The 24,436-nt window shown below is 39.9% G+C and overlaps 1 protein-coding gene and 1 non-coding gene across 3 annotated transcripts in view; both read right to left on the reverse strand.

Annotated features, from left to right (window-relative positions):
- LOC101735945 (probable E3 ubiquitin-protein ligase HERC2) overlaps positions 1–24,292 on the reverse strand; it is a 73,837-nt gene extending 49,545 nt beyond the window's left edge. The window contains exons 1-28 of one of the 2 annotated variants that reach the window (XM_038015651.2): positions 23,872–24,292; positions 22,899–23,073; positions 22,038–22,182; positions 21,763–21,930; positions 21,424–21,681; positions 20,462–20,620; positions 19,992–20,120; positions 19,680–19,800; positions 19,434–19,602; positions 17,792–18,002; positions 17,080–17,228; positions 16,544–16,703; positions 16,378–16,475; positions 15,740–15,895; positions 15,123–15,228; positions 14,949–15,054; positions 14,225–14,447; positions 12,718–12,862; positions 11,989–12,071; positions 11,829–11,902; positions 11,168–11,310; positions 10,257–10,453; positions 7,687–7,903; positions 6,869–7,106; positions 5,980–6,150; positions 1,177–1,371; positions 294–456; positions 96–214 (exon numbers count right to left, since the gene is read on the reverse strand). In XM_038015651.2, coding sequence (XP_037871579.1) covers positions 96–214; positions 294–456; positions 1,177–1,371; positions 5,980–6,150; positions 6,869–7,106; positions 7,687–7,903; positions 10,257–10,453; positions 11,168–11,310; positions 11,829–11,902; positions 11,989–12,071; positions 12,718–12,862; positions 14,225–14,447; positions 14,949–15,054; positions 15,123–15,228; positions 15,740–15,895; positions 16,378–16,475; positions 16,544–16,703; positions 17,080–17,228; positions 17,792–18,002; positions 19,434–19,602; positions 19,680–19,800; positions 19,992–20,120; positions 20,462–20,620; positions 21,424–21,681; positions 21,763–21,930; positions 22,038–22,182; positions 22,899–23,073; positions 23,872–24,108 — 4,515 coding nt within the window. In that variant the 5' untranslated portion in view covers positions 24,109–24,292. The remainder of the gene's footprint in view (positions 1–95; positions 215–293; positions 457–1,176; positions 1,372–5,979; positions 6,151–6,868; positions 7,107–7,686; positions 7,904–10,256; positions 10,454–11,167; positions 11,311–11,828; positions 11,903–11,988; positions 12,072–12,717; positions 12,863–14,224; positions 14,448–14,948; positions 15,055–15,122; positions 15,229–15,739; positions 15,896–16,377; positions 16,476–16,543; positions 16,704–17,079; positions 17,229–17,791; positions 18,003–19,433; positions 19,603–19,679; positions 19,801–19,991; positions 20,121–20,461; positions 20,621–21,423; positions 21,682–21,762; positions 21,931–22,037; positions 22,183–22,898; positions 23,074–23,871) is intronic. The other variant, XM_062672441.1, reaches the window with a different exon arrangement.
- Positions 11,881–12,011, reverse strand: Mir3219 (microRNA mir-3219). The gene has a single exon (NR_107503.1). It is a non-coding gene; the product is annotated as a microRNA mir-3219 (primary transcript).
- Positions 24,293–24,436: the final 144 nt, after the last annotated feature.

The raw sequence follows: 24,436 nt of genomic DNA on the forward strand, positions 1-24,436 counted from the left end.
TTTTCGAACGTCTTAAACAAAACTTTGCTCACTGCGCTCTTGTAGAAAATCGTTAGAATTGGTTCTCAACTAACATTTTAATATTTTGTTTGTACCTCCTTATAGCCCCTGGACAGCTGCTGCCTAGTCCTCATCAATGTCCATTTACTTTGTTGCACAGCTTTAACGATCTCCAACATAGCCGGCGAAAGTTTCACCTCACCTTTCTCCATTTCTGTAATTATAACCTATTTGTGAATACACAAATAACATTGAACGTTATTTCCAAGGCGTTAAAATTAATTTTCGCTTACCGGCTTTCGCAGTGGCTAAGGCGTGTTCCTTTAATCCAGCATGGTATAATAACACAGCGAGTAAAGCGCGACGCAGTTCTTCCAGTGGATGCTCCGGAGGGAAATGTGGTGCACAGCCTTCGTGACGTTCACACGCCCACCACAGATGAAGTGCTAACGGATCCTGATTATAACAATATTCAAATCTATGAATATGTCTCGGAGCCGCAGCGAGCGCAATCGAGAAATGACCTCGGTGGCTGGTTCATAGTATTAAGCAGTTACTGAAGACCATATCCAGCATAGTTTTCCAGGTGTCTTCTAGGTTTTAGGAGACCGCTTCCGAAAACGAAAATTTTGCACCTACAAAGTTGTTAATTTTTGGGGAGCGCGGTATCAGCGCCGCGCCGTTTGCGTGTAAAGAAATGCGCGCCCGGGCGTTGGTTGATTCGAACATGAGCTGTTTTTAGTTTTGTGTTTCATTGCTAGTTTTTTTTTAGTAAAGTAATGTGTTATTTATAAAACTGTCGTTTCATTTAGCTGTACTTAAACGTTTTAAAAAAATGTTTTTTTTTTTTTAATCAGGGTCGATTCCCTTCATCAAAGGTGTCATTAGTACTATCGTCTGTCTTCGTTTTCGGGAGCGGTCTCCTTACACCCAGTATATAGTTAAAATTACCCCAATATTTGAAGTGAAAAGGTGATTTACAAAGCGGATTATAGTATTCGGACTCCAATATGATGAGACCACGTTTTGATTGTGCATATTTGTTACTACAATAAGAACAAGTATAATAACAATCACTGAACTACAGTGCCATAGTGTCCTTTTTCAATTTTATTTTTATAATATGATGAAGTCTCATCGAGCGATCTGAAGTTTTGTACATTGCAAATAACTCACGTGTAGCTTCGGCTCAGCAAGTGCAAACAATAGAGATTCAGCTCTGGCCGGAGACGAAGCCACGTTAACGCGAGGTAGCGGCCGAGATATCCGGGTCGTCGCCGGAGTCTCGCTGGCGGGACTGTTGCCGCCTGTCGATGATCCACTGCGAGCTTCTGCTTTCTCCTCTTCAAATGGATTTGTCAGTTGCGATACCTGCAAGAAAAAATCAAAGAAGACGTGAGCAACGCAATCTTGATTTTCTTTTCATGCAAGGCGCGTTCAGTCAGGAAAGTTTCTTCCGTTTTAGTACCGTCTTTTGGGGGTCGATTGCTTCCCGCTTCCGTAGGTTTAACCCACGATTCCCTACAAGTGACCCCTGGGTGGTGCTAAACGGGAGCCGAATACATAATCGGTGGTAGGACCTAGTCCGACTGGCTGGCGACCACCCTCCAACTAGAGTCCGCCGCCAAATAGCCTAGCTGTGTTCCGGCGTGTGGGTTGGAGAGCCAGTTTTATTCCTTCCCTTTCCTCTTCCTTGTTCGGGGTGAATCTTGATGATACCTGGAACATGCGGAGCAGACGTGCGTGCAAGCTCGCGGGACGTGATTGTTTGACGGGGGTATAGGGAGACCCAGTGAAACGGTGTTCGCCGCCGCCCGCCGGTCAGTTGGGGACCTGAACCCGGGTGTCACTACTAAACTCCGCCCCGGGAAGCTGTCCCGCCAACCGGTGTAAAATCCTGTCGTGCGGTCGTCGTGCCGGAGTCGGAGACCGGAGTGGATCCCGGCGATCGCACGCAGGGTGGACTGGGGGCCCTTCCATGCCCTGCGTCAGTCTCTCACGCAACCCGTGGTCAAGCACGTACTGTGTTCTGCGCTTTATTCAGGTATTGTCATGATTTTGCCTCGAACTTCCTACCCCACCCAATCCCACTCTCCAAAAAATAATAATATGACAGTTAAAAAAAGGAAAAGGGTTTTGTCGGCGATGCCCCATTCCACATTTAATGTGGATTTCAGCAATGTAAGGGGCCTACATAGTAACCTCGACGCCGTACACCACCATCTTGAGACGGCGCAGCCTGCCCTCCTTTTTCTGACGGAGACACAGATATCTGCTCCGGATGACACTTCGTACCTTGAATACCCCGGCTACGTATTGGAGCACAACTTCCTGCGTAAAGCCGGGGTGTGTGTATTCGTCCGGGCTGATGTCTGTTGTCGCCGTCTACGAGGCCTCGAACAACGGGACCTGTCCATCTTGTGGCTGCGCGTAGATGACGGGGGTTGTACCCGAGTCTACGCATGCCTGTACAGGTCCCACAGCAGTGATGCAGGTTCAGCTCTGATAGAGCATGTGCAAGAGGGGACTAACCGCGTGCTTGAGCAGTACCCATCTGCGGAGGTGGTGGTTCTTGGAGACTTTAACGCTCACCATCAAGAGTGGTTGGGATCCAGAACCACTGACCTCCCAGGTCGGGCTGCCTACGATTTCGCCCTGGCCTACGGCTTCTCCCAGCTGGTGACACAGCCCACCCGTGTCCCAGATATTGAGGGGCACGAGCCCTCTCTATTGGACCTTCTGCTGACCACCGATCCGGCCGGATACAGTGTGGTGGTCGACGCTCCACTTGGATCGTCTGATCACTGCCTTATCCGTGCTGCGGTACCGATCTCTCGTCCTGGTCGTCGAATGACGACCGGGTATCGAAGAGTTTGGCGGTATATGTCAGCAGATTGGGATGGGTTGCGTGAATTTTACGCATCCTACCCATGGGGGCGGCTCTGCTTTTCCTCTGGTGATCCTGACGTCTGTGCGGACCGACTTAAAAACGTGGTGCTTCGGGGGATGGAACTGTTCATTCCTTCTTCCAAGGTGCCCGTCGGGGGTCGCAGTGGACCCTGGTATAACAATGCCAGTCGGGACGCTGCACGCCTCAAGCAGTCCGCATACGCGGCATGGAATGATGCCAGGAGACGCCAGGATCCTAATACCTCTGAGGAAAGGCGGAAATTTAACGCCGCTTCTAGGTCCTATAAGAGGGCTATTGCCAGGGCGAAGTCGGAGCACGTTGCCAGAATTGGCGAGCGACTGAAGAGCTATCCCGCCGGGAGCCGTGCTTTCTGGTCGCTCGCTAAGGCTGCAGAAGGTAACTTCTGCAGGTCTAGTCTCCCACCACTACGCAAGTCCGATGACAGTCTGGCCCATAGTGCGAAAGAGAAGGCTGACCTTCTGGTCAAACTCTTCGCCTCGAACTCGACTGTGGACGACGGGGGTGCCACACCTCCGAACATCCCTCGGTGTGATAGTTCCCTGCCGGAGATCTGCTTTACACAGTGTGCAGTCAGGCGAGAACTCCGACTCCTGGACGTCCATAAGTCGAGTGGGCCGGACGGCATTCCTGCTGTGGTTCTGAAAAGGTGCGCCCCTGAGCTGACGCCTGCGCTAACGCGTTTGTATCGCCTCTCTTATTGCACTAACAGGGTTCCGTCTTCATGGAAGAACGCCCACGTCCACCCTATTCCCAAGAAGGGTGACCGGTCGGACCCATCGAGCTATAGGCCTATCGCGATAACTTCCTTGCTTTCCAAGGTGATGGAGCGAATTATAAATATACAACTCCTGAAGTATCTTGAAGATCGCCAGCTGATCAGTGACCGACAGTACGGTTTCCGTCACGGTCGCTCAGCTGGCGATCTTCTTGTATACCTTACTCACAGGTGGGCTGAAGCCTTGGAGAGCAAGGGCGAGGCTCTTGCTGTGAGCCTTGATATCGCGAAGGCCTTCGACAGGGTCTGGCATAGGGCACTTTTGTCGAAGCTACCATCTTACGGAATCCCCGAGGGTCTCTGCAAGTGGATCGCTAGCTTTTTGGATGGGCGGAGCATCACGGTCGTTGTAGACGGTGACTGTTCTGATACCATGACCATTAACGCTGGCGTTCCACAAGGTTCGGTGCTCTCCCCCACGCTTTTCATCCTGTATATCAATGACATGCTGTCTATTGATGGCATGCATTGCTATGCGGATGACAGCACGGGGGATGCGCGATATATCGGCCATCAGAGTCTCTCTCGAAGCGTGGTGCAAGAGAGACGATCAAAACTTGTGTCTGAAGTGGAGAACTCTCTGGGGCGAGTCTCCAAATGGGGTGAATTGAACTTGGTTCAATTCAACCCGTTAAAGACACAAGTTTGCGCGTTCACTGCGAAGAAGGACCCCTTTGTCATGGCGCCGCAATTCCAAGGAGTATCCCTGCAACCTTCCGAGAGTATTGGGATACTTGGGGTCGACATTTCGAGCGATGTCCAGTTTCGGAGTCATTTGGAAGGCAAAGCCAAGTTGGCGTCCAAAATGCTGGGAGTCCTCAACAGAGCGAAGCGGTACTTCACGCCTGGACAAAGGCTTCTGCTTTATAAAGCACAAGTCCGGCCTCGCGTGGAGTACTGCTCCCATCTCTGGGCCGGGGCTCCCAAATACCAGCTTCTTCCATTTGACTCCATACAGAGGAGGGCCGTTCGGATTGTCGATAATCCCAATGTCACGGATCGTTTGGAACCTCTGGGTCTGCGGAGGGACTTCGGTTCTCTCTGTATTTTGTACCGTATGTTCCATGGGGAGTGCTCTGAGGAATTGTTCGAGATGATACCGGCATCTCGTTTTTACCATCGCACCGCCCGCCACCGGAGTAGAGTTCATCCGTACTACCTGGAGCCACTGCGGTCATCCACAGTGCGTTTCCAGAGATCTTTTTTGCCACGTACCATCCGGCTATGGAATGAGCTCCCCTCCACGGTGTTTCCCGAGCGCTATGACATGTCCTTCTTCAAACGAGGCTTGTGGAGAGTATTAAGCGGTAGGCAGCGGCTTGGCTCTGCCCCTGGCATTGCTGAAGTCCATGGGCAACGGTAACCACTCACCATCAGGTGGGCCGTATGCTCGTCTGCCTACAAGGGCAATAAAAAAAAAAAAAAAAAAAAAAAATAGTACATAAAAAAATCTGTTATTACAATAACAAATTGAGTGAGTGACCAACAAAAACCGCGAACAAAAACGGACAGAACAAACACCTTACATGTTTAATATAACAGCACAAAAGTAACAACATATTAAAACTTTTACGGTCTCGGTTTCGGATTGACGCGTCGCGCACTATATGCCTAATGTTAGACCAGGATTGGGGTTTCGAGAATTTCGAGAATATTCGAAAGATTAATTAATACGTTCTCAGTTTCGGATTCATGCCAAACGCACTATAGGCTAATGTTGGACCAGGATTGGGGTTTCCAGAATTTCGAGAATATTCAAAAGATTAAATACGTTCTGTTTCGGATTCACGCGAAACACACTATATGCTTAATGTTGGACCAGGATTCGGGTTTCCAGAATTTCGAGGATATTCGAAAGATTAAATACGTTCTCAGTTTCGGATTCATGCGAAACGCACTATATGCCTAATGTTGGACCAGGATTGGGGTTTCGAGAATTTCGAGAATATTCGAAAGATTAATTAATACGTTCTCAGGTTCGGATTCATGCGAAACGCACTATAGGCTAATGTTGGACCAGGATTGGGGTTTCGAGGATTTCGAGAATATTCGAAAGATTAATTAATACGTTCTCAGGTTCAGATTCATGCGAAACGCACTATAGGCTAATGTTGGACCAGGATTGGGGTTTCGAGGATTTCGAGAATATTCGAAAGATTAAATACGTTCTCAGTTACGGATTGACCCGAAACGCACTATATGCCTAATATTGGACCAGGATTGGGGTTTCGATAAATTCGAGAATATTCGAAAAAGTAAAGGAGAACAGTACCTGCATTCCCCCGCGCAGGAATACAGCCGCTGCATACGGCGCGGCGTCGAGCTCCGCCTGCTGCACGGGCAGCGACCGCGCCAGCCTCGAGCCGCACTGCGCCAGCCCCACCGCGACGTGGAACGCGACAGACGACAGGATGTGATGGGCACGAAGACTGGACGTACTCTCCTGGAATATGATACGTCAGAGATAGATTCAAAAGCTAAAAATGCAAATGCAAAATACATACTTTCAACTTGCTCGCATTTAAGTTCAGATGTAATAATAAAAAAATAACTAACTAATCAATCAAGCATCATAACATTTTACAGACACGTTGTGAAGGCTTCTATTCGCGGAGAGATATATTTATTTCTAAATTAAATCGAGCGAATCTATGTTCCAAATAGAAACTACCTTTTGATATACTGTAGATTGGGGGAATAGAGACTAAAATTAGAATAGAGACAAATTTGAGATGTCACAATACTTTTGTTGAGTTGTTAGATTTAACTTTGTTAAACTTATTTAGTGTTTAAGAATATTAAATAGTTTAATTTAGTCATCAAAGTTTTGTAAAAGATATTAAAAAGTTAATTACCTAAAGTTAGGTACCTTTCTAACAACTAAATAGTGCCAGCCCTATCGAAAAACTCTATTGTCCCCATACGAAACCTGATTCACCTCAAAGACAAGGTGAATCGGGTCAAGCTAGTTTTTTCAGTTTTTGTAATGAACTATGTATAATAACGCATCGTATATAAAAAAAATAAGCCTCCGGAAGCATTTTAATCTCAATTTTATTAATATTACACTAAGAAAAACCATTGAAATTTTTTTTTGGATTTGGAACGGGTACCGATTCCCCCAAATCTACGGTACCTAATATTAGATAATGAATACTAACATGACATTTGTGACTATAAATCTGATCTGCATAGAGGCCGACGCACTTCTCAGTGATCCGCGCTAGGAATGCGGCGTGCGGCTCCACGCTCAGGGCCGCGGTCGCGTCGCCGCCCCGCAACTTGCGGACCAACTCCACCGTGCTCGCGTTCTCGCAATCGAAATTCTCAACGTCGAAAACGTGACCGGCCACTATTATCCACGAACCGCCGTCTTTTATATGATTCTGTAAGTCGCATCTGAAAGTAAACAAGACGAGATATTAATGTTACGCGCTGGGGCTCGGGATAAATAAAACTTTCACCGAAGTACAAATTAAAGTCCATTTAACTCTTAGAACAATTAAGGAACACTTTACAATTCGCAATTCACTTCTTTTTGCCGTTTCGCTTCGAGTAAGCCGATTACTAGCTGCCTTCATTGTTTTTTATGTTTGAGGGATTACTGGTGACCCGGAGGCCTCTCCAGTTTCATCAGGGCAGATGGGCGAGCAAAGGCTCAGTCAGAAGGGGACTGCCTTAATGTCATCTCTACAACGCTTTTATAGTTGACACGACAACTCCACAATTATCGAGAATATGACCGTTAGTACGAGTACGTTTCGATGTGTTTTAGCTATTTGATAATAGCTCGACCGTTCTCGACTTTGCTAGTTCTTTTGATGTTAGTTTCTGCTATTTGATGACAGATGGCGTTACTTTTACTAGCGTAACAATATGACTAGTGTTATAATTATAAAATACAACTATTCATAGAGTTCGAACCATCCAATAGACGACAGTGAAAGTTTAAACAGACACGCAAGAGAACAACACATACTTGCGTATAACGCTACTGTTCAGCTGGTGTTTCTTCGAAACGAGGCCGGGCCAGCCCAGCAGGTCCGCGTCTAGCTTCGCGGACGAGGGTAACGCGCGGGCCGCCTCGTCGCACGCGCGCGCTATCCTCACGAGCGAGCCCGCGCAGTCGGACAGCGCGTGTGCGGACCGCGCCGAACAAGCACATATCCATGCGCTCAACTCCGTCACAACGCGACCTGCAACATGATTAGTTTAAAAACTTGTTTTGTTACTATCCTAACTATATCCAGTGTTAGGTGCTGCCACCCACTTTAGAATGTGAGGTTTTGTCAGTGTTGAGGGTTTACTGTGCGCTCTCCTCCGGAAACCTCATCAGAGTGGTCAATAACACACTGAGTATAATTGCATGTTTTACACGCGTCAGCGACCGCGGTGGATCGCTGCACGTTAACCACTGACTGACTAACGTATGCTGCTCATTACTATAACTGCATAGTAAGCAGCTAAGCGGGGCGGGGTATCATTCCCCTACAATAACGATCCTACAACTGTCCCTCCAGAAAAAAAAATTGACATATCTCTAGTCTGTTTCTGAGTTTGTAAAGGATATTGGCGGGCTATCGGTACGATGTAGAATACAATATACCTAGTCAGGTCATAAATTCTGTCACATGTTTAATGTAAAATAATTGAAACAAGTTTATTCATTGTGTAACCATTCATATACCAAAATGAACTTAACAAAACATAGATTCTTATGACACTAAAGTTTATTCAAAATGACCTCCGTGATTTTGAATACAGGCCTTCAATCTGCGCGACCAGTCGTCTATCGCAGCAGGAACGAGGTCCATGTCAATATCGGCGGCTGCCTTAATCAAGGATGTCTTGAGTGACTCCAAATTGGGATGAGGCTTTGAGCACGCCTTTTACTCCAAGTGTTGCCATATCTTGTAATCTAACGGATTCAAATCTGGACTGGAGGAGGGCCAGTCTTCGTGCCGGATGAAGTCGATTTCACGCGCCGCCAGCCAGTCTTGTGTGCTCTTCGCTCTATGAGCTGGCGCCGAATCTTGTTGGAATACCCAGTGCCTGTTATTGAACATGGTATGAGAAACAGGTTCCACAAGGTTCGTCAGGACTGTATTTTGATACACAACTGCATTCGTTTTTACACCTTTCTCACAAAAATGTACCACCTCTGTTAAGCCCCAATAAGAAACTCCCAACCATACCATGAGCGAGGATGGAAAATGACCTCGTTGGACACGCGGAATACGGTTGCTCGCTTCTTCACTACTGTGTGCGTACACCTTATCATTTTGTTTGTTGTAGCTCTCTTCTACGGTAAAAAATTTTTCATCCGAAAAAAGAATTTCCTGATATTTTTTTCCCGCGTACCGCTTCAACAAAGCGCGGCATCTCTTCAGTCTCAGGTCCATTAGACGAGCATTCAAACGATGTCCTGTTTTTCTTCGATATGCCCGAAGCCCTAAGTCTTCATTTAACACCCTTTTCACCGTGGTTCTGCTTAACCCCATCTGAAGGGCCAACAGTTTCTGCTTACGTTTGGGATTTCTTTGAATTCGCGCCTTCACAGCTTTTATCACTGCTGGAGTCCTAACAGACCGAGGGCGACCTCTTCTTGACCTAGTGTCTTCATTGTATCGTTTGATGGTACGATAAACGAATCTTTTGGTTATATAAAATTTTTTCAGTATGTTAAAAATTTGAATTGGCGCGTTACCGCAACGATGCAACGCAATAACTGCAACACGGTCTTCTTTAAGCGTCCACTCCATATTTAAAAATGAGTAAAATTTTAAAAGTATACATTTTTATTTTCATGAACAATTCGAAATTCGAATTCAAGAAACTGTTTTTGTGGCCAGCATTCTAAAAGAAAAGTTTTTACTATGTGACAATACTTATGACCTGACTAGTTATTCCTCTAGGGTAATGAAGAGATTTATTTTCTTAATTTAGATTCTATAGGTACAAATTTAACCTTAATTTAATCTATAAATAATCAGTACTGTGAATTGGTATAATATGAAATGATTAAGTAAATAAAGAAAACAGTTTAAATAGCGTACACTAGTAATTTATGAAAAACTGAAGGAAAATGATAAGTAAACAAAGTTTGAGCTTTGTGATATAATTAGTCTGTTACTTTATTTATTACACTTCATATAAAATTTACATTGGCGGACTTAATACCTAAGCCTTTCTCTACCAGTCAACTAAGGTAGTGCAGAGTAAATAGTGGTAGGTGCAATGAAATTTAAATTAAGTTACAAATAAATACACAAAAAAAGAATATACACACATATATACACAATCATATATACATATACATACATACATACACAAATACATACATACACACATAAATACATATAATAGTTCATACAGTATTAAAAATTTTAATAGTTTTTATAATAGTAGTTTAAAGTGTAAAGTTTAATAGTAAACTATTAAAAATTTTAATAGTTTTTCTACTATTATTCTTGTAAACGGAAATATAAAAAGACAACTTATACACTATAACAATAGATGGTTTTTGTTACTCATACACTAACAACTCACCGACAATGTCAGAAGCTAGCAGATCACACAGAGCCACGAGCTGGGTATTGTCGGCGCCGTGCACGGCTCGCGAGAACGAGCTCAGCGTCGACTGTACGTGCTCGGACAGTAGAACCGTGTATTGGTTCAGGAGCGAGCGGACTCCGCCGCGCGAGCTGCGGCCGCCGCGACACCACATCGCCTCACAGAACAATAACCTGCATGTGTACAGACGGACGTGTTCTTTATAACTTGATACTATCAGAAGTCTGTATTCGTCGTCGGTAGATTGCTAATATCTGAACAGTTAAACGCTCATCGGTATTTTAATAATATTGCAAACGTTTATTTCTTTATTAAGTTGTACCAACAAAGTAATCATCGATACAAAACATTGAACAATTGACAAAAGTTCATGGCAGATGTCAATTATAGGTGCAATCGACAGTGCATTAACAACAACAACAAAAAATATATATATAACTAAGATTTGATTACGAATACATTTGATTGATAGCTTAAGATTAATTTATATTTAATTGGGAAATGATCCGCGACAGATTTTTCCTGTAGGTTATGAGACAATTAGAAAAATCATCTATTTCACTTAAAATTAGTTCAGCGCAATCGGACAACTCCGAAGGAGCATTGACGTTATCTATTCATAAATCTATATGTTAATACGCGAAGCAAAAACTTTGTCTTTTTACGAAGATTGCGCAGAGGGAGGAGTATGAAATTTCCCAACTCATAGAGAATATATTTTTTTAGGACTAAAGGATTACTGGTGGCCCAGAGACTTTTCCAGTTTCAGTATGTACTCTTTTGTTTACTTAGTTTAATTTATTTCGTAAAGATTCATTCGAACATTATACGTTATCATTTAGGACAAATTGACCAAAACATTTATTTTAAAACACTTTTTAACTTGCCTTTGAAATCGTATGAGTAGATCACAGCTGGGGCTGACGGCGTCTTGGCCCTTGGGCTCATCCACCTTGCTGGGATCACCATTAATTATTGCGTTTATGGACGTTTGTGTCTGACAGCTTGTATTTCGTATCAAATGTTTCACCTATGGGAAGATAATTAAATAAATCATATTAAGAAGTATTTATTAACTTGGTATGCTCGTTTATAATATAATCTATCTATAATCTATGTAACGTAATCTTTGAACGACCTTTTCTCCAATTCCTGATTAGCTTGACCAGTACAGGGTAAAAAAGGTTTTCATTAGTTCGGTTTAAAATTTAAGCCTGTTTTTTGTTTGTTAAAAACTAACTACAAATATTATGTTTTTATTATTATTTATTGCTTAGGTAGTTGGAGGACCTCACAGCCCACGTGGTGTTAAGTGGTTATTGGAGTCTATATACATCTACAAGGTAAATGCTACCACCCACCTTGAGATATAAGTTCTAAGGTTTCAGTATAGTTACAACGGCTGCCCCACCCTTCAAACCGAAATGCTTTACTGCTTCACGGCAGAAATAGTCAGGGCGGTCGTACCTACCCGTACGGACTGACAAGAGTTTCTACTACCAGTATTATGTTTTCAATCGCTTTAAAATCATTGTCCAATAATCGTACCAAGTGCATGAGCGGTACGGAGGCGCACTTGTCCGATGTTGCAGTGTTGCTCAGATGATATTCTTCAGAGAACCCTGAGATTAAAAATGCATGGTGTAGACCAATGAAAGAAATAATTGATCATTAAAAAAAAATAACACCATGGATATATTAGTCTCACCGGTGACCTGATCAGGATCGTCGCCGGTTTTCGATACGGGAGGACCACGTTGTCCTGTTATTATATCCACCTGGTCATATTCGCTGAAAAGGTACATAACATTAAACCAGTAATCGGATTAGCCTCAACAATTATTAATCATTATATAATATTCGTCAAATACGGCTTTATTTTGATATTTTCTTTTTTAAACGAAGTATGGTTTAATTTCCAATGAAAGAAATAATTTGCTTGATATTATCATAGCGCATAATTATATCTATGTATTGTTTATTTTTTTAAGAGATTTTATGACCTGGTAACTAAGAGCTTTAGGTCAAGTCTTATTTTAATTTTAATGAAAACTTTTTTTATAGGAATAATGATATTAATAAATGAAATGAAGTTGATTAATATGAAACATGGCATGAAATGAAATGAAATGAGATGATAAGGGATGAAATATAATCTCAGTAAAATGGTGGTAATTTACTGAGACTTTTCAGTGGTATTTTTGGAGGATCCCGAGAAGTTACGTTCAGCGGCTTTGTTTCACTTTCCCACATTTGTGCACTTTCATAGATACTAAACAGTTAATAAACCAACGTTATTACACATTTAAACCTAAAGAAATACAAAATAAAACAAATCACACAACTTCACTCCTCGCGTTCCTGCCAAAAAAGTCCATCTATGTATTGCAATGAGACGATTACACAGATCCCTACAGTTAAGAAAACGTTTACTCACTTATCAAGCTGCAAATGGTTATACATCTCGGCTGAATGAATTTGCAAAGCATTCCGTACGGCGTCACGTAGACCTCCTCCCCCCAGCAGAGACCACACCAGGAGCTCTGTCATGAAACGTGCGCCTGCACTAGCGGGCATTGAACCTGATGAATAAATAATTCGTACCTTGATTTAAAAGGAATTATTAAGAAATTTAGATACAAATTTGTACAAATTTATACAAGCTTCAACAGTGTATCATCACCCTTTTGCTTGAATGGCGAGACGAACTCACGATTCACTTCGTGTTAAGCAGGTGTCATATATAATATCACAAAGGGTTTATTGTACCGTCCATCGCTGCTATCCAAGTTTTAACATTTTTAATTGCATGTGCTTATGACTATGCGATAAGGCTGCCCATTGTAATCCTTTAATTTTTACTAGAGGCGGTCAATAGTTTACTCTATTCTCTGATCTCAGGAGTGAGTTTCTCGCCGGATCTTGTCAGTGGGTTGCGTTTCCGATCCGGTGGCAGATTCTGCGAAGCACTGCTCTGCCTAGGACCAGTGTTAGCAACACTCCCGGTTTGAGCCTCGTGAGCTCATCTACACGTTAAGGCGAACCAGAAAGTCTAAGGCTATCAGCATAGGCAAAAAAAAGATCTCGGGACGTGTGAGATATTACAATAAAACAGCAGCCATGATTATATCCCTAAGCAGGAACGTACGACTATATGCGCAGTCTAATAGGTCCACATTAAATTCTACCCTCTTTTCCTTGAAATTAATTTAAATCGATACTAAATTTTTAATGGCAGATTTTGGAGTATACAGGATTACCGACAATTAACACTTTTCGGGACACAGGATCTCGAAAATTCTTTTATATTAGGCACCTAGGTTTCCTAAATATTCCTTCGGGCAGGCATGCCCTTTTTGAAGAACTTTCTGCGATAATTTATAGTATCGTGAAATTTTAATGAACAGCCGAACATGTGATATTATTATATTTTTCCCGATTTTGTTTATATGGAATGTAATAGATAGCCGTCAGCATTAGAGCCCATACTCCGTATATCTGAAGTCAGGTTTGAGCCCCGAGAGCTCACCTATCAGCTCGGTGAATCTAAAATATCTCCTCGAGGTTACTAGAATAGGTTTAAAAAAAAGTACATCTGTGTCGCCAGCTAGTCATAAAACTTAGTTTTATTCGTAAATATCAGCGTTCCAGTTATCTATACTAATAGATAAAGCTACAGTGGTTTTTACGGATGTTCCATTATAATTACTGAACCATGCATCCGATTGACTTGAAACTTGGTATCCATGTAGAAAATACATGTAATTAATGGATAGGCTAATATTTATATGAGTGTTGGGTTCCTTAATAATAATGACAATAAAAAGGTAATAATGTTAATTTTAAATGCCTAGCGAAGGGGGCGAGTACGGCTAGTTATCAATAAAATCAAACGAAATCAAATAAAATGCGTAACTAAATCAATATAACGTTTCTTCCTTAACCTTGAGGCAATAAGGAAATGAGATGATGTGCCCGAACTTGAGGCGTGGGCAGCAGCAGCGGCCACGACGCGGCCAGCGCGCGCCGCGCCGCCACCGCGGCTACAGGACCCGCGCGCCCCTCCGCCAGCGACACCAGTGCGCTGTGCACGCCGCCGCACCACGATCTACTCTCTGTCTCGCTCTCCACCGAATCTATACCTCGGGAGTATTGCCACGCATGAACCTATCAACACACCATAATATTTAAACGATTAAAGACGGATGAATTTTTATTTATTGCTTAGATGTGTGGACGAGCTTACAGCCCACTGGTGTTAAATGGTTACTGGAGCCCATAGACATCTACAACGTAAATGCCGCCACCCGCTTTGAGATATCAGTTCTAAGGTCTCAGTATAGTTAGAACGGCTGCCTCACCCTTCAACCCCGAAATACATTACTGCTTCACGGCAGAAATAGGTGGTGGTACCTACCCGTGCGGACTCACAAGAGGTCCTACCATCAGTATAAAGTAATATGTTATTTTTTTAAATTTCAGAATCATCATTTCACAAGATGATCAGAACTTACAAAACACAAAAATTAGGCTATCAGCAAAAAAAAATAGTTCAGTTTTTAGCTTGTGTCACACATACAGAGTAACAGTACTTTTAATTATGTATAGGGTTCGCGAAAACCGAAGAAAATACTAGTATGCATATTTATTTATGATCACATCACTCACCTGCAACCTCAGTAGATTCAAACACGCTACCGCTAAGCATTCATTCTCTTTTGGATCACCTGATGTACTTTGTTCCACAACTAATCTTAGAAGTCTTTCTAAAAATCTGGAACGAATTAAAAATTATAATTTTTTTACTCATTATTTGTTTATCTTTGTATTTGATGTACTCACTTAAAGGTCCCATCTGACAAATCTATCACGAAAGGCATAGACGATGGTAAGTCTCTGGGATTTTCTTCACTCCATACGAATATATGATTTGGACCACCGCTAATTCCTAAAATCAAAATGTGTGAACTACATTATTCAGTAATGTAAACTGACAACCATTAATCATTATTTTGTTATTCCCTGATATTTATAATAGTAACTCAATATTGAACTTTTACATATTTATTTATTTATTTATTTATAGCTTTATATACTTGACAGTATAAAGGCGGACTTAATGCCATAGGCATTCTCTGACAGTCTACCTTAGGGGAGCGCTTACCTTGGTAAGTGTAGTGTTATAGTAATATTAAGTAGTTAAACATATTATATACATATGTATATAACAATATGTATGTTTATAGATACAAATACTCGTACTTAAATAAATACATCTACATAAATATACATAAATAAATGTTATCAATTAGATAACTCTGCTAACTCTCTGAGAAACAGTTCTCGAACCCTCGTCTTAAACGCTTGACGTGTAGTGGCCGACCTTATTTTGAGTGAGAGCGCATTCCATAGAAGAATAAATATATTGAATAGTGAAGGAAGAATGTAATATTATTTACCATTCGCTTTAAACGAAGGACTGAGTACTTGTAGTAATTGCGGTACAGGTCGCACGATTTGCGCTCGTTCGTGCGTGCCCCAAGCGTACACGGCGCCCTCTGACGTCAGAGCTACTCCGTGACATAATCCCAATGACACGTCTATTATACGTATACCTAAAGTGAAAAATGTAGTTGAAAATTTTTAATCATGAATGTAATATTGCTATTGTTACGCGATGAGGTTCGGGATGAATAAAATTTCACCAAAGTACAACAAAAACTGTATTCAACACTTAGAACACTTAAAACACTCAACAAACACTTTAAAACTCTCAATTAACTTGTTCCGCTTCACTTCAGGTGATCCGTTTGCTGTTTCGCTTCGAGTAGTTCCGATTACTGATTGACTGCGTGCCATCTCTACAACGCTTTTACAGCCGATACCACATCCCTAGAATTATCGAGAATATTCCACACAATAGTCAGATAGCGGAAACTACCAAAGATGGTTGATATCTATTGATGGCGTTGTAATTCTCGAGCATTCTGAGTGCTATTAGATCTTTCTATATTCGTTCGACTATTCGGCAATAGGTGGCGTTACTCTTACCAGCGTAACACTGTTATATAGCTATGTTAACTGTAGCAGTTCTTACCTTGAAAAGCTTCCATTACTTTTGGGAGCTTAACGTTTTCCAGGTTGCCGTGTCCTAGACGGTAATTATCGCCTTTTCCCCATGTATAAACTTGACCACTGTGAAACATTAACAAATTGATTTCTAATTCAAATAAATTCGAGTGTATTAATGATGAAATTCTTACTTGTCAGTCAGAACAGCGTGGAAATGCTCTCCAGTATATACCCTTGTGATCCTTAATACCGAAAGTGATGCTATGGTTCTAGGAGCACCGCCTTCATTGTCGCCAAATCCTTGCACTGCCCCCTCCCATGTACAACACAATGTGAGGCTGTCACCCCAACCTGGAAAAATAAACGATGGACTATAACCAATCGTCTTAGACGCATGAAGAAGACAGGTGAAGCAATTTTTTTTTGTCTGGTTACTTTTTACATAAACAATATCTTTTTTTTTATTGCTTAGATGAGTGGACGAGCTGACGGCCCACCTGTTATTAAGTAGTTACCGGAGCTCATAGACATGAGTTCTAGGGTCTAACAGTACAACGGCTGCCCCGTCCTTCAAACCGAAACGCATTACTGCTTCACGACAGAAATAGGTAGGGTGGTGGTACCTACCCGTGCGGACTCACAAGACGTCATACCGTCAGTAAAATATTAATATTATTCTAATTATACATTACTGGGTTTCTGCAAAACTACATTAGTTGCAACTTACCTAAAGACACGTCTATAATGCGTTCAATGTTATGCGCGTTAAAGGACACGGGTTGTGGAGTGAGACAATTTTCAATAGTGCCGTGACCGAGACGGCCGTGAGGTCCACGACCCCACGTATACAAAGCGCCACGCGATGTTATAACAGCGCTGATCACAAAAAACAATAAATTAACAATTTTTCGACTTTGAAGTCGCATATAATGAACCAGTAAAAATGAAACTATAATATTATTATTGGTAAATACATAACACGCAAATGATCTAGTCTATCCCAATGAGTCCATGGGCAATTATAGCGTGTAAAAATGGCGGCTATAATTCTACCGACCATTGAATATCCCGAATGACTTTACACAGACCATGCAATGAGCAAACTTTTGAAAATTTACCACGACTATGCCATAAAAAAGTTATAGGGGAAGTCCACATCCACAATGTGTAAACCCAAACCTACCGTGACATATTCGAATCTCGCCTAAATAATGTTAGTAAATATCTAATTGATCACAACCAAATGACTACAAAAAAAACTTAAAAGAAGAGCGCCTCAAATCTACGATGGATTGATTGAAATGGACATGTCACTGGACCTTGTGTCCTCACTGATTTTTTATTTCATATTTTTGCTTTCTAAAAACTACTGTTTAAATTATAATAGTTAAATTAGACAGATCACACTAATGAAGGAAGTTAACAAAAGGTTATTGAACCTGCAGGCCACACCGGCAGTGACGCGCGTCACTTCGTGATGTGCGAGGTGATGTATTGCAGAGGGCGCATCCCTATTAGCGGTATCGCCGTGTCCGAGCCGGCCGTCCTCGCCGACACCCCAGGACCACACGCCGCCGCACGACGAGCAGCACAAGAAGTGTCGTCCGGCGGAGTGACATGCCACTTGACATATACTCTTATTTTCCAAACCTGATTGAAATGTAGATAAAATCTATAATCACTACATAGTATAAAACAAAGTCGCTTTCTCTGTCCCTACATCTCTATGTATGCTTAAAACTTTAAAACTACGCAACGGATTTTGATGCGGTTTTTTTAATAGGTAAGAGTGATTGAAGAGGCAGTTTTATATGTTTTGGTGAAAACATATAGGCGTTTTGGTGAAAACTGTAAGACTGACTTTGTATTGAATGGAATAAATAAATGTATAATAACATCCATTAAATAGTGGAGAAATCAATAATAAATTACAGTTTCCGAAGCGAAGCGAGGCCGGGTCGCTAGTATGTATATTAATACGTGAAGCAAAACTTTGTATCCATTTTTACGAAAATTGCGCGGACGGAAAAGTATGAAATTTCCCACACTTATACAGAATATAGAGTGTGAGAGAGTGCAGAATGTTAATATCTTTTTAAATTATGCATAAATTAGAAATTAGATAAAATAGAATAAAATAGAAAAAATTATAAGCAGAAATACTACAACTGCATCTACAAATACATTAAATCAATAAAATAAATAAAAAAATTACACACACTACTATGTATTTGACACAAACACGCATGCATACTATTTGTTTATTGTCAAACTTTTCTTATTGCTTAAATTCCGTGGTCAAATTGAGAATAGATTAAATATTGTTTGTCTTTATTAATATTTATTTGTCTATTTTGGACTTGGCGAGATCTGTGAATAAAGAAGTATAATATTCTTTGACAATAGAACCTTAATAATGTTCAAACTTATAATTTAACCTCATTACAGTCGAATTTCGACTACTGCGGGACCACTAGTTAGAAATTACAAGTTATAGTAAGATAGCATGTACATAGCATGCTAATGAATTTGTAAATTATTGAAGTTGATTTCTGTTTCTGTTACTTTTTTTGTAACCCTTTGTGGTCCTAAGATTAATGTAAGACTAAACTATATGTCTAATACGTGTGGACTCTGAACCTCAAATGGTTACAATAGTGAAATTAAATGGTTGCAATAGTTTTAAAATGATAAACTTATTTTTCTATGTCTTAATTAATGCTGATATTGCATAAGAGAAATTAGTTTTAGTTCTTTTTAATTCAAGAATGTATTTTCTTTTTTTTAAACATTTCAAGACTTGTCTACTGTGTTATTGTGAATTTTGGAAGAAAAAAAGAATCAATTAATTATTATATATATTTTTTTTTTAGGTGAATAAAGGGGCAATTTCCCCAAAAATAAATAAATGTCATAAGGAAGTCTTCATTTTTGTCTCTATTTGGGCGGAGACAAAAGTGACGGCAAACTTTCGATCATCGATTATTATCAACCAAATGGTTGTTTATGATAAAGATTCGTAACAAACCTAAGAAGCATCTTTAAATAAATAATAAAATTTGAAAAACATATGTTTAATACCTGGAACCAACTGTGGTGTCATAGTATCATAGGGCAGTGTGTATACAACTCCGTCTTGAGTCAAAAGTAATGCTAATTTTTCTGCACAGGATATTTGCTGTATTCTAAGTGAACCTAGTTGTATAGGGCCTAATCCTACTGAGATCACTTCTTGGGCGGATTCTGTACACTGAAATATAATATCCAAAATAAGTGTTTATTAAGATTTGGAACGAAAAAGTGACGAGTTATCGAAATCATAATTACCGTTACGAATCCTTTTAATGGTGGTAGTAGGGGTGCCCCGAGTCTATCTAAATGACACAGTAACGCAATACCCGCTTTTCTTACACTCATCAAACCATCGCCGCTTGGAATATTCAGCTCTCTGTAAATTATAATCTAGTTCTAATCTTACTTTGTTACCTTGCAGTTTATTTTAGATTTCCAAAGTTTAATTAAGCATAGCTACTCATTAGAATGAACTAAACACATAAACTCTTTTTTAAAATATAAATAGAAGACAAATAAGTGATTGGTGTGCTAGAATTCTGACTAGTATATTTCTTTGAATCTTACTTTAAAAATACTTCAGTGGGATTTGTTTCTGTTGAAGGTTCATTGTTGACCATGGGGTTAGGCGCTGCGACTTTTGCCATACGTCTGAGAAAAGGCCCCAAGGGCGCTGTACATTCTTCTAGAGTAATTCTGGAAATGAAAGGTCAATTACGATCGGAGACATAATCACATTCATTACTCTAGTTATGGGTAGGATATATGTAGGTAAATGAATAGAGTATATAGTGGGTTAAACGGGTAGGTATTTTGTGATATACGTAAGAGCGCCGATAACCAATTAAAACTCAGAAAAAACAAACTTGTTCACCCATCTCATCATTTATAGTATAAAGACAGGTTTTCGTTGAAACTTATGAACAGTTTGTGGCAACAATTCTCGACATCGAATGTCAAATATCTGTGATTTTAAATCATAATTGTCTTATCTTATTCACTATAAATATTTATGCAACAAACAGTGTGTTTCTAACCTGTGATTGGCAGGCTGTCGTTTTTGCTTAGGAGGTAAAGTGACTAGAACATCAGCTGCTTTCAGTAGTGCTGGCAGTTCGGCACGTCTCGCACACAACTCAACCCACACACATAATGATATACGCCAATCACCAACAGGTACATTACAACCCACTTCACTGAAAAAAATTATAGAAAATGTATGGGTAAATTGTGGTCTCCGTGAAAATGATATTCAAAGTAATCTAAAGTATGGTTAAAGTAGACAGTAGAAAGTAGAAATGGTTTTGTAATAATCAAAAGATTAAGCACCGCATATTCAAAGTTTCCATTCCCTAGTAGGTTAAGCCTGTTTTTGTACTGTCTTCGAGAGATCAATCTCTCGCCTTGAGTTTGGCAGGAGTATTCACTTTACTGTGTTCAGGATTACACATTTAGAATTAGGTAGTCTACGATTTTTCTGACTTTTAGCAATGACATACACAAACGAAACAATAGTGTAACAATAAACAAAAATACAGATGCCTTCGCAGTCGGCAGTGATTAGCTGAACACCTCCCATGATGTCCATAAGCATTGATGATCACTTACTACCATGTAGTCATTGCTTATCTATCTTCTATGTATCTATCTATGTATTTATCTATGCTTATTTTCTTAAGTTAATGGAAATTTATTGATACATATAATATAAATTTATTGATATATATTTATTTATTGATAAATTTATTGATAGATATTGATAGATCGATACATGCTGCTCCAGCTGATAATTATGGGCAAAGTGGACGGAAAGAGACGTGCTGGGCGAAGAAAGAAATCATGGCTCCGGAATATCCGGGAGTGGACCGGTATTGCCTCCGTCGAACAGCTGTTCCGGCTGGCTGCAGATAAAAACGAATATAGAAAGCTAACGGCCAACCTTCAGGATTGAAGAGGCACTGGAAGAAGAAGAAGAAGAATGGAAATTTACATGACATACCCTGTCACAACCTGATGTAGGAACTGAGCAGCGCTATCTACAACTTCCGCCCATATTTTCTGCGATCTTGGCGCTTGCTGTGGGGTCCCTGTACCGGCATATAGCGCAGCATCAGGTAAAGCCCGCACTGCATCCAACGCATCTTTCAGCAAAGCTGAGCAAACATCTGCATCTTCTCCACAGCGCCACGCACGACGTACCAGCGACAAAGCTAAGCGTAACGCTGCACGAGCACCAACCCGTGCCAAGCCGAGAGTACTGTAACCAATAAGTTTATATTTTACTTAAATTCAAGCATTGGTTAGGTTTCATTCATTGTTGGAGATATATGTTCATCACCTTTCTGAATCATCAGTGGGCTCCTCAATTTCTTCTTGACTTTCTGCGCTTGCATCTATGGGGTTGTTAAGTGCATTTACAACATTGCTTAGTGCTCTATTGCTTACACCATGTGGAGGTTTCTTCTCTAAATTCGCTTTTTTAACTTCTTTTCTGTGACTTTGATCCCTGAAGAAAATTTAAGAATTACATGAAACTTTAAAAACTATTAACATTATGAAACATTTCTTAGGGTTCGTAATTTTTAAGTGACCGTTTGTTCGATCAAACTATACCTTATAACTGCCACAAGATGTCTGTTGCACAAGACGATGAGATGACGGATTTCTGAAACTAATGGACAGCTGACAGCAGTGTTGATGGCTCTAAATCTTTGCTCAAAAATCAATGACTCCATTAAACTTAGAAGGCATTCTGGTCCTGCAAATCAATATTTAAATTGAAATAAAGAGTTTTTAAATTCGAAGAAAACAAAATTCAAATTCAATGATGTTAATTAGCAATTGAGAAAAGTAATCTAGTAAGAAAAAGGATTACCAGAATAAGTTTTGTTTATATGTCATTTTAGTCTCTAAAAAAATGACAAATAGATTGAACATGCACTTAGTTGCATTTTAAAATAGATTTGTATTTGTAAGAATTAAATTATATAAAGACAATTAATATTATACAATGCTAATTAAGAAAATTTTCAGCTAGTTCATCATGTAGTATTTGTATTACACAAAACCTTTTTATTGTAATTGTAGTTATTGAATTTTAATTTGGTCTGTTGCTGACTCTATTTATTATATTTCCATATTTAAAATCTAAGTTACCTATTTTTACTAATACTTATATGACCAATTTAAATTAGACCTATTGATATTACTTGATTCCATTTTAAGACAAATAACAAACATATAAAAACGATAAGGTAAAAACAAAACTAAACAATAAGAGTATCAAATCATGCATAAGAAATCATTTCATCTTGCTAAAGGAAACTTTGGTAAATCAATAAAAATCTGTCGTGACATATGCAGCTAAATACCTTTTCATAGAATGAAAAGAGATTTTAAAATTTTTGATTTGTCGTATTTTGCATTTCAATGGTTTCACAGTCATTCATTTAACAATCTATATAATACACTAACCTGGATCTTGTTTCCATTTGAGATCATCTATTATTTGAAGTGATGTTGGCGGATTCACATATTTTGTCAGGATAGATATTCTATGCTCTTCTTCAACAGATAGTGCAGTGCATGGAACACAAGCACATCCAGAGTGGGGACCACAAAGACCATCACAACAAGTACAGGTTAATATCTAAAAAAAATATAGAATTATCTCAAAAAGATCTAGATATAGAGCACTTTTAAAAAATGTTTTATATTATACATAACTTAGAAAAAGAATACACACATGTCATTATATACATTACTTAGTTCTTGGCTTTGATCTTCAAATTTTGGCACAATTTGGTTTGAATAAATTAGATTTACTAAACATTTAATTCAATTTAAAACTAAGTCGTTAAGGTAAACTAACCAAAAAAAAAACTAAGGGGTGCCTCCTTCCTTCATTATAGTAATTTCTCTAAAAAAGTGTACTTCTCTGTGCTGCTACCCACTATTAGGCCAGGAGTTCAAAGAATTTTACCTAGCACCAATATACATAGTCGTGACAGGTTTCCTCATTTTAAAGGTTAAATTAAAGCTAGTTACAATTTTTTGGGGTGATGGTCAAATACCATTAATGGTAATTACTTAGTATACAAATAATAAATTATAAGAAAGTATTATTATTTAGATAAATATGTTGCTTTACAGTCCAGGAAAATAGTGCATTAGTTCCCTTTTCATATCAATTACTGTCATGGGGACCCTGCCAAGCACTTGTATTACTGCCCATCTTTCATTTTCATGTGCAACATTTAAAGTTATGTCTTTTTTTATTATGGTTCAAACAGTCCATTATATTCTAGCGTAAATGGTATTCAGTGTGGGGTGGAAGCTCCCGTGGTATTGAAATCCCAACTCCGAGATTTTCGTTCTAAACGGTTATGTAGCCTAGACATTTATACTTCATAATTAGTGCAATATCTTCAGAGAGCATATTATTTACCCTTAGGCCGCAGTAGTATTTTCCACTATCCCCAAGTTTAGCAGTAATACCAGCACCGTTTACGAGGCCGCTTCCGGCATTGAAATATATTTCTCTGTCTTGTAAAAGAATATTAAATAAAGCAGAAAGGGAATCTGGATTGTGTAAGGCCTCCTGTAAGTCAGGATTGAGCCATTTAGCATCCAAATGTTGTTGTGGACGAAAAATGAACTGTTCGTGCTCGTCATGGCTTGACATTTTCACAACAAGCACAACTCACAAAGAATTATGAATACATTTTGAGTGTCGAATTTTGTACTGAGTAATTGCTAACTGAAATGTAAAAAAATTACTAGCGTTCTCATTACAAAACCCTTTTCACAACTCGACTTAGACAGCACGGGAATTATCAAATAACAACCGAGCAATCAATCATCGGGTAGATTGAAATTTTCAAGTGTCAGCTGTCAACAACCAACATGTCAAATGGATTTTTCTTTTTTGTTCAGCGTAAAGTGTGTGCATCAGAATCATCAATATCAATAAAATTAGAATGGCTAATAGCATCCAAATTGAATAATATGAT

Source organism: Bombyx mori, chromosome 15, assembly GCF_030269925.1.
Source record: "Bombyx mori chromosome 15, ASM3026992v2".
Taxonomy (NCBI): domain Eukaryota; kingdom Metazoa; phylum Arthropoda; class Insecta; order Lepidoptera; family Bombycidae; genus Bombyx; species Bombyx mori.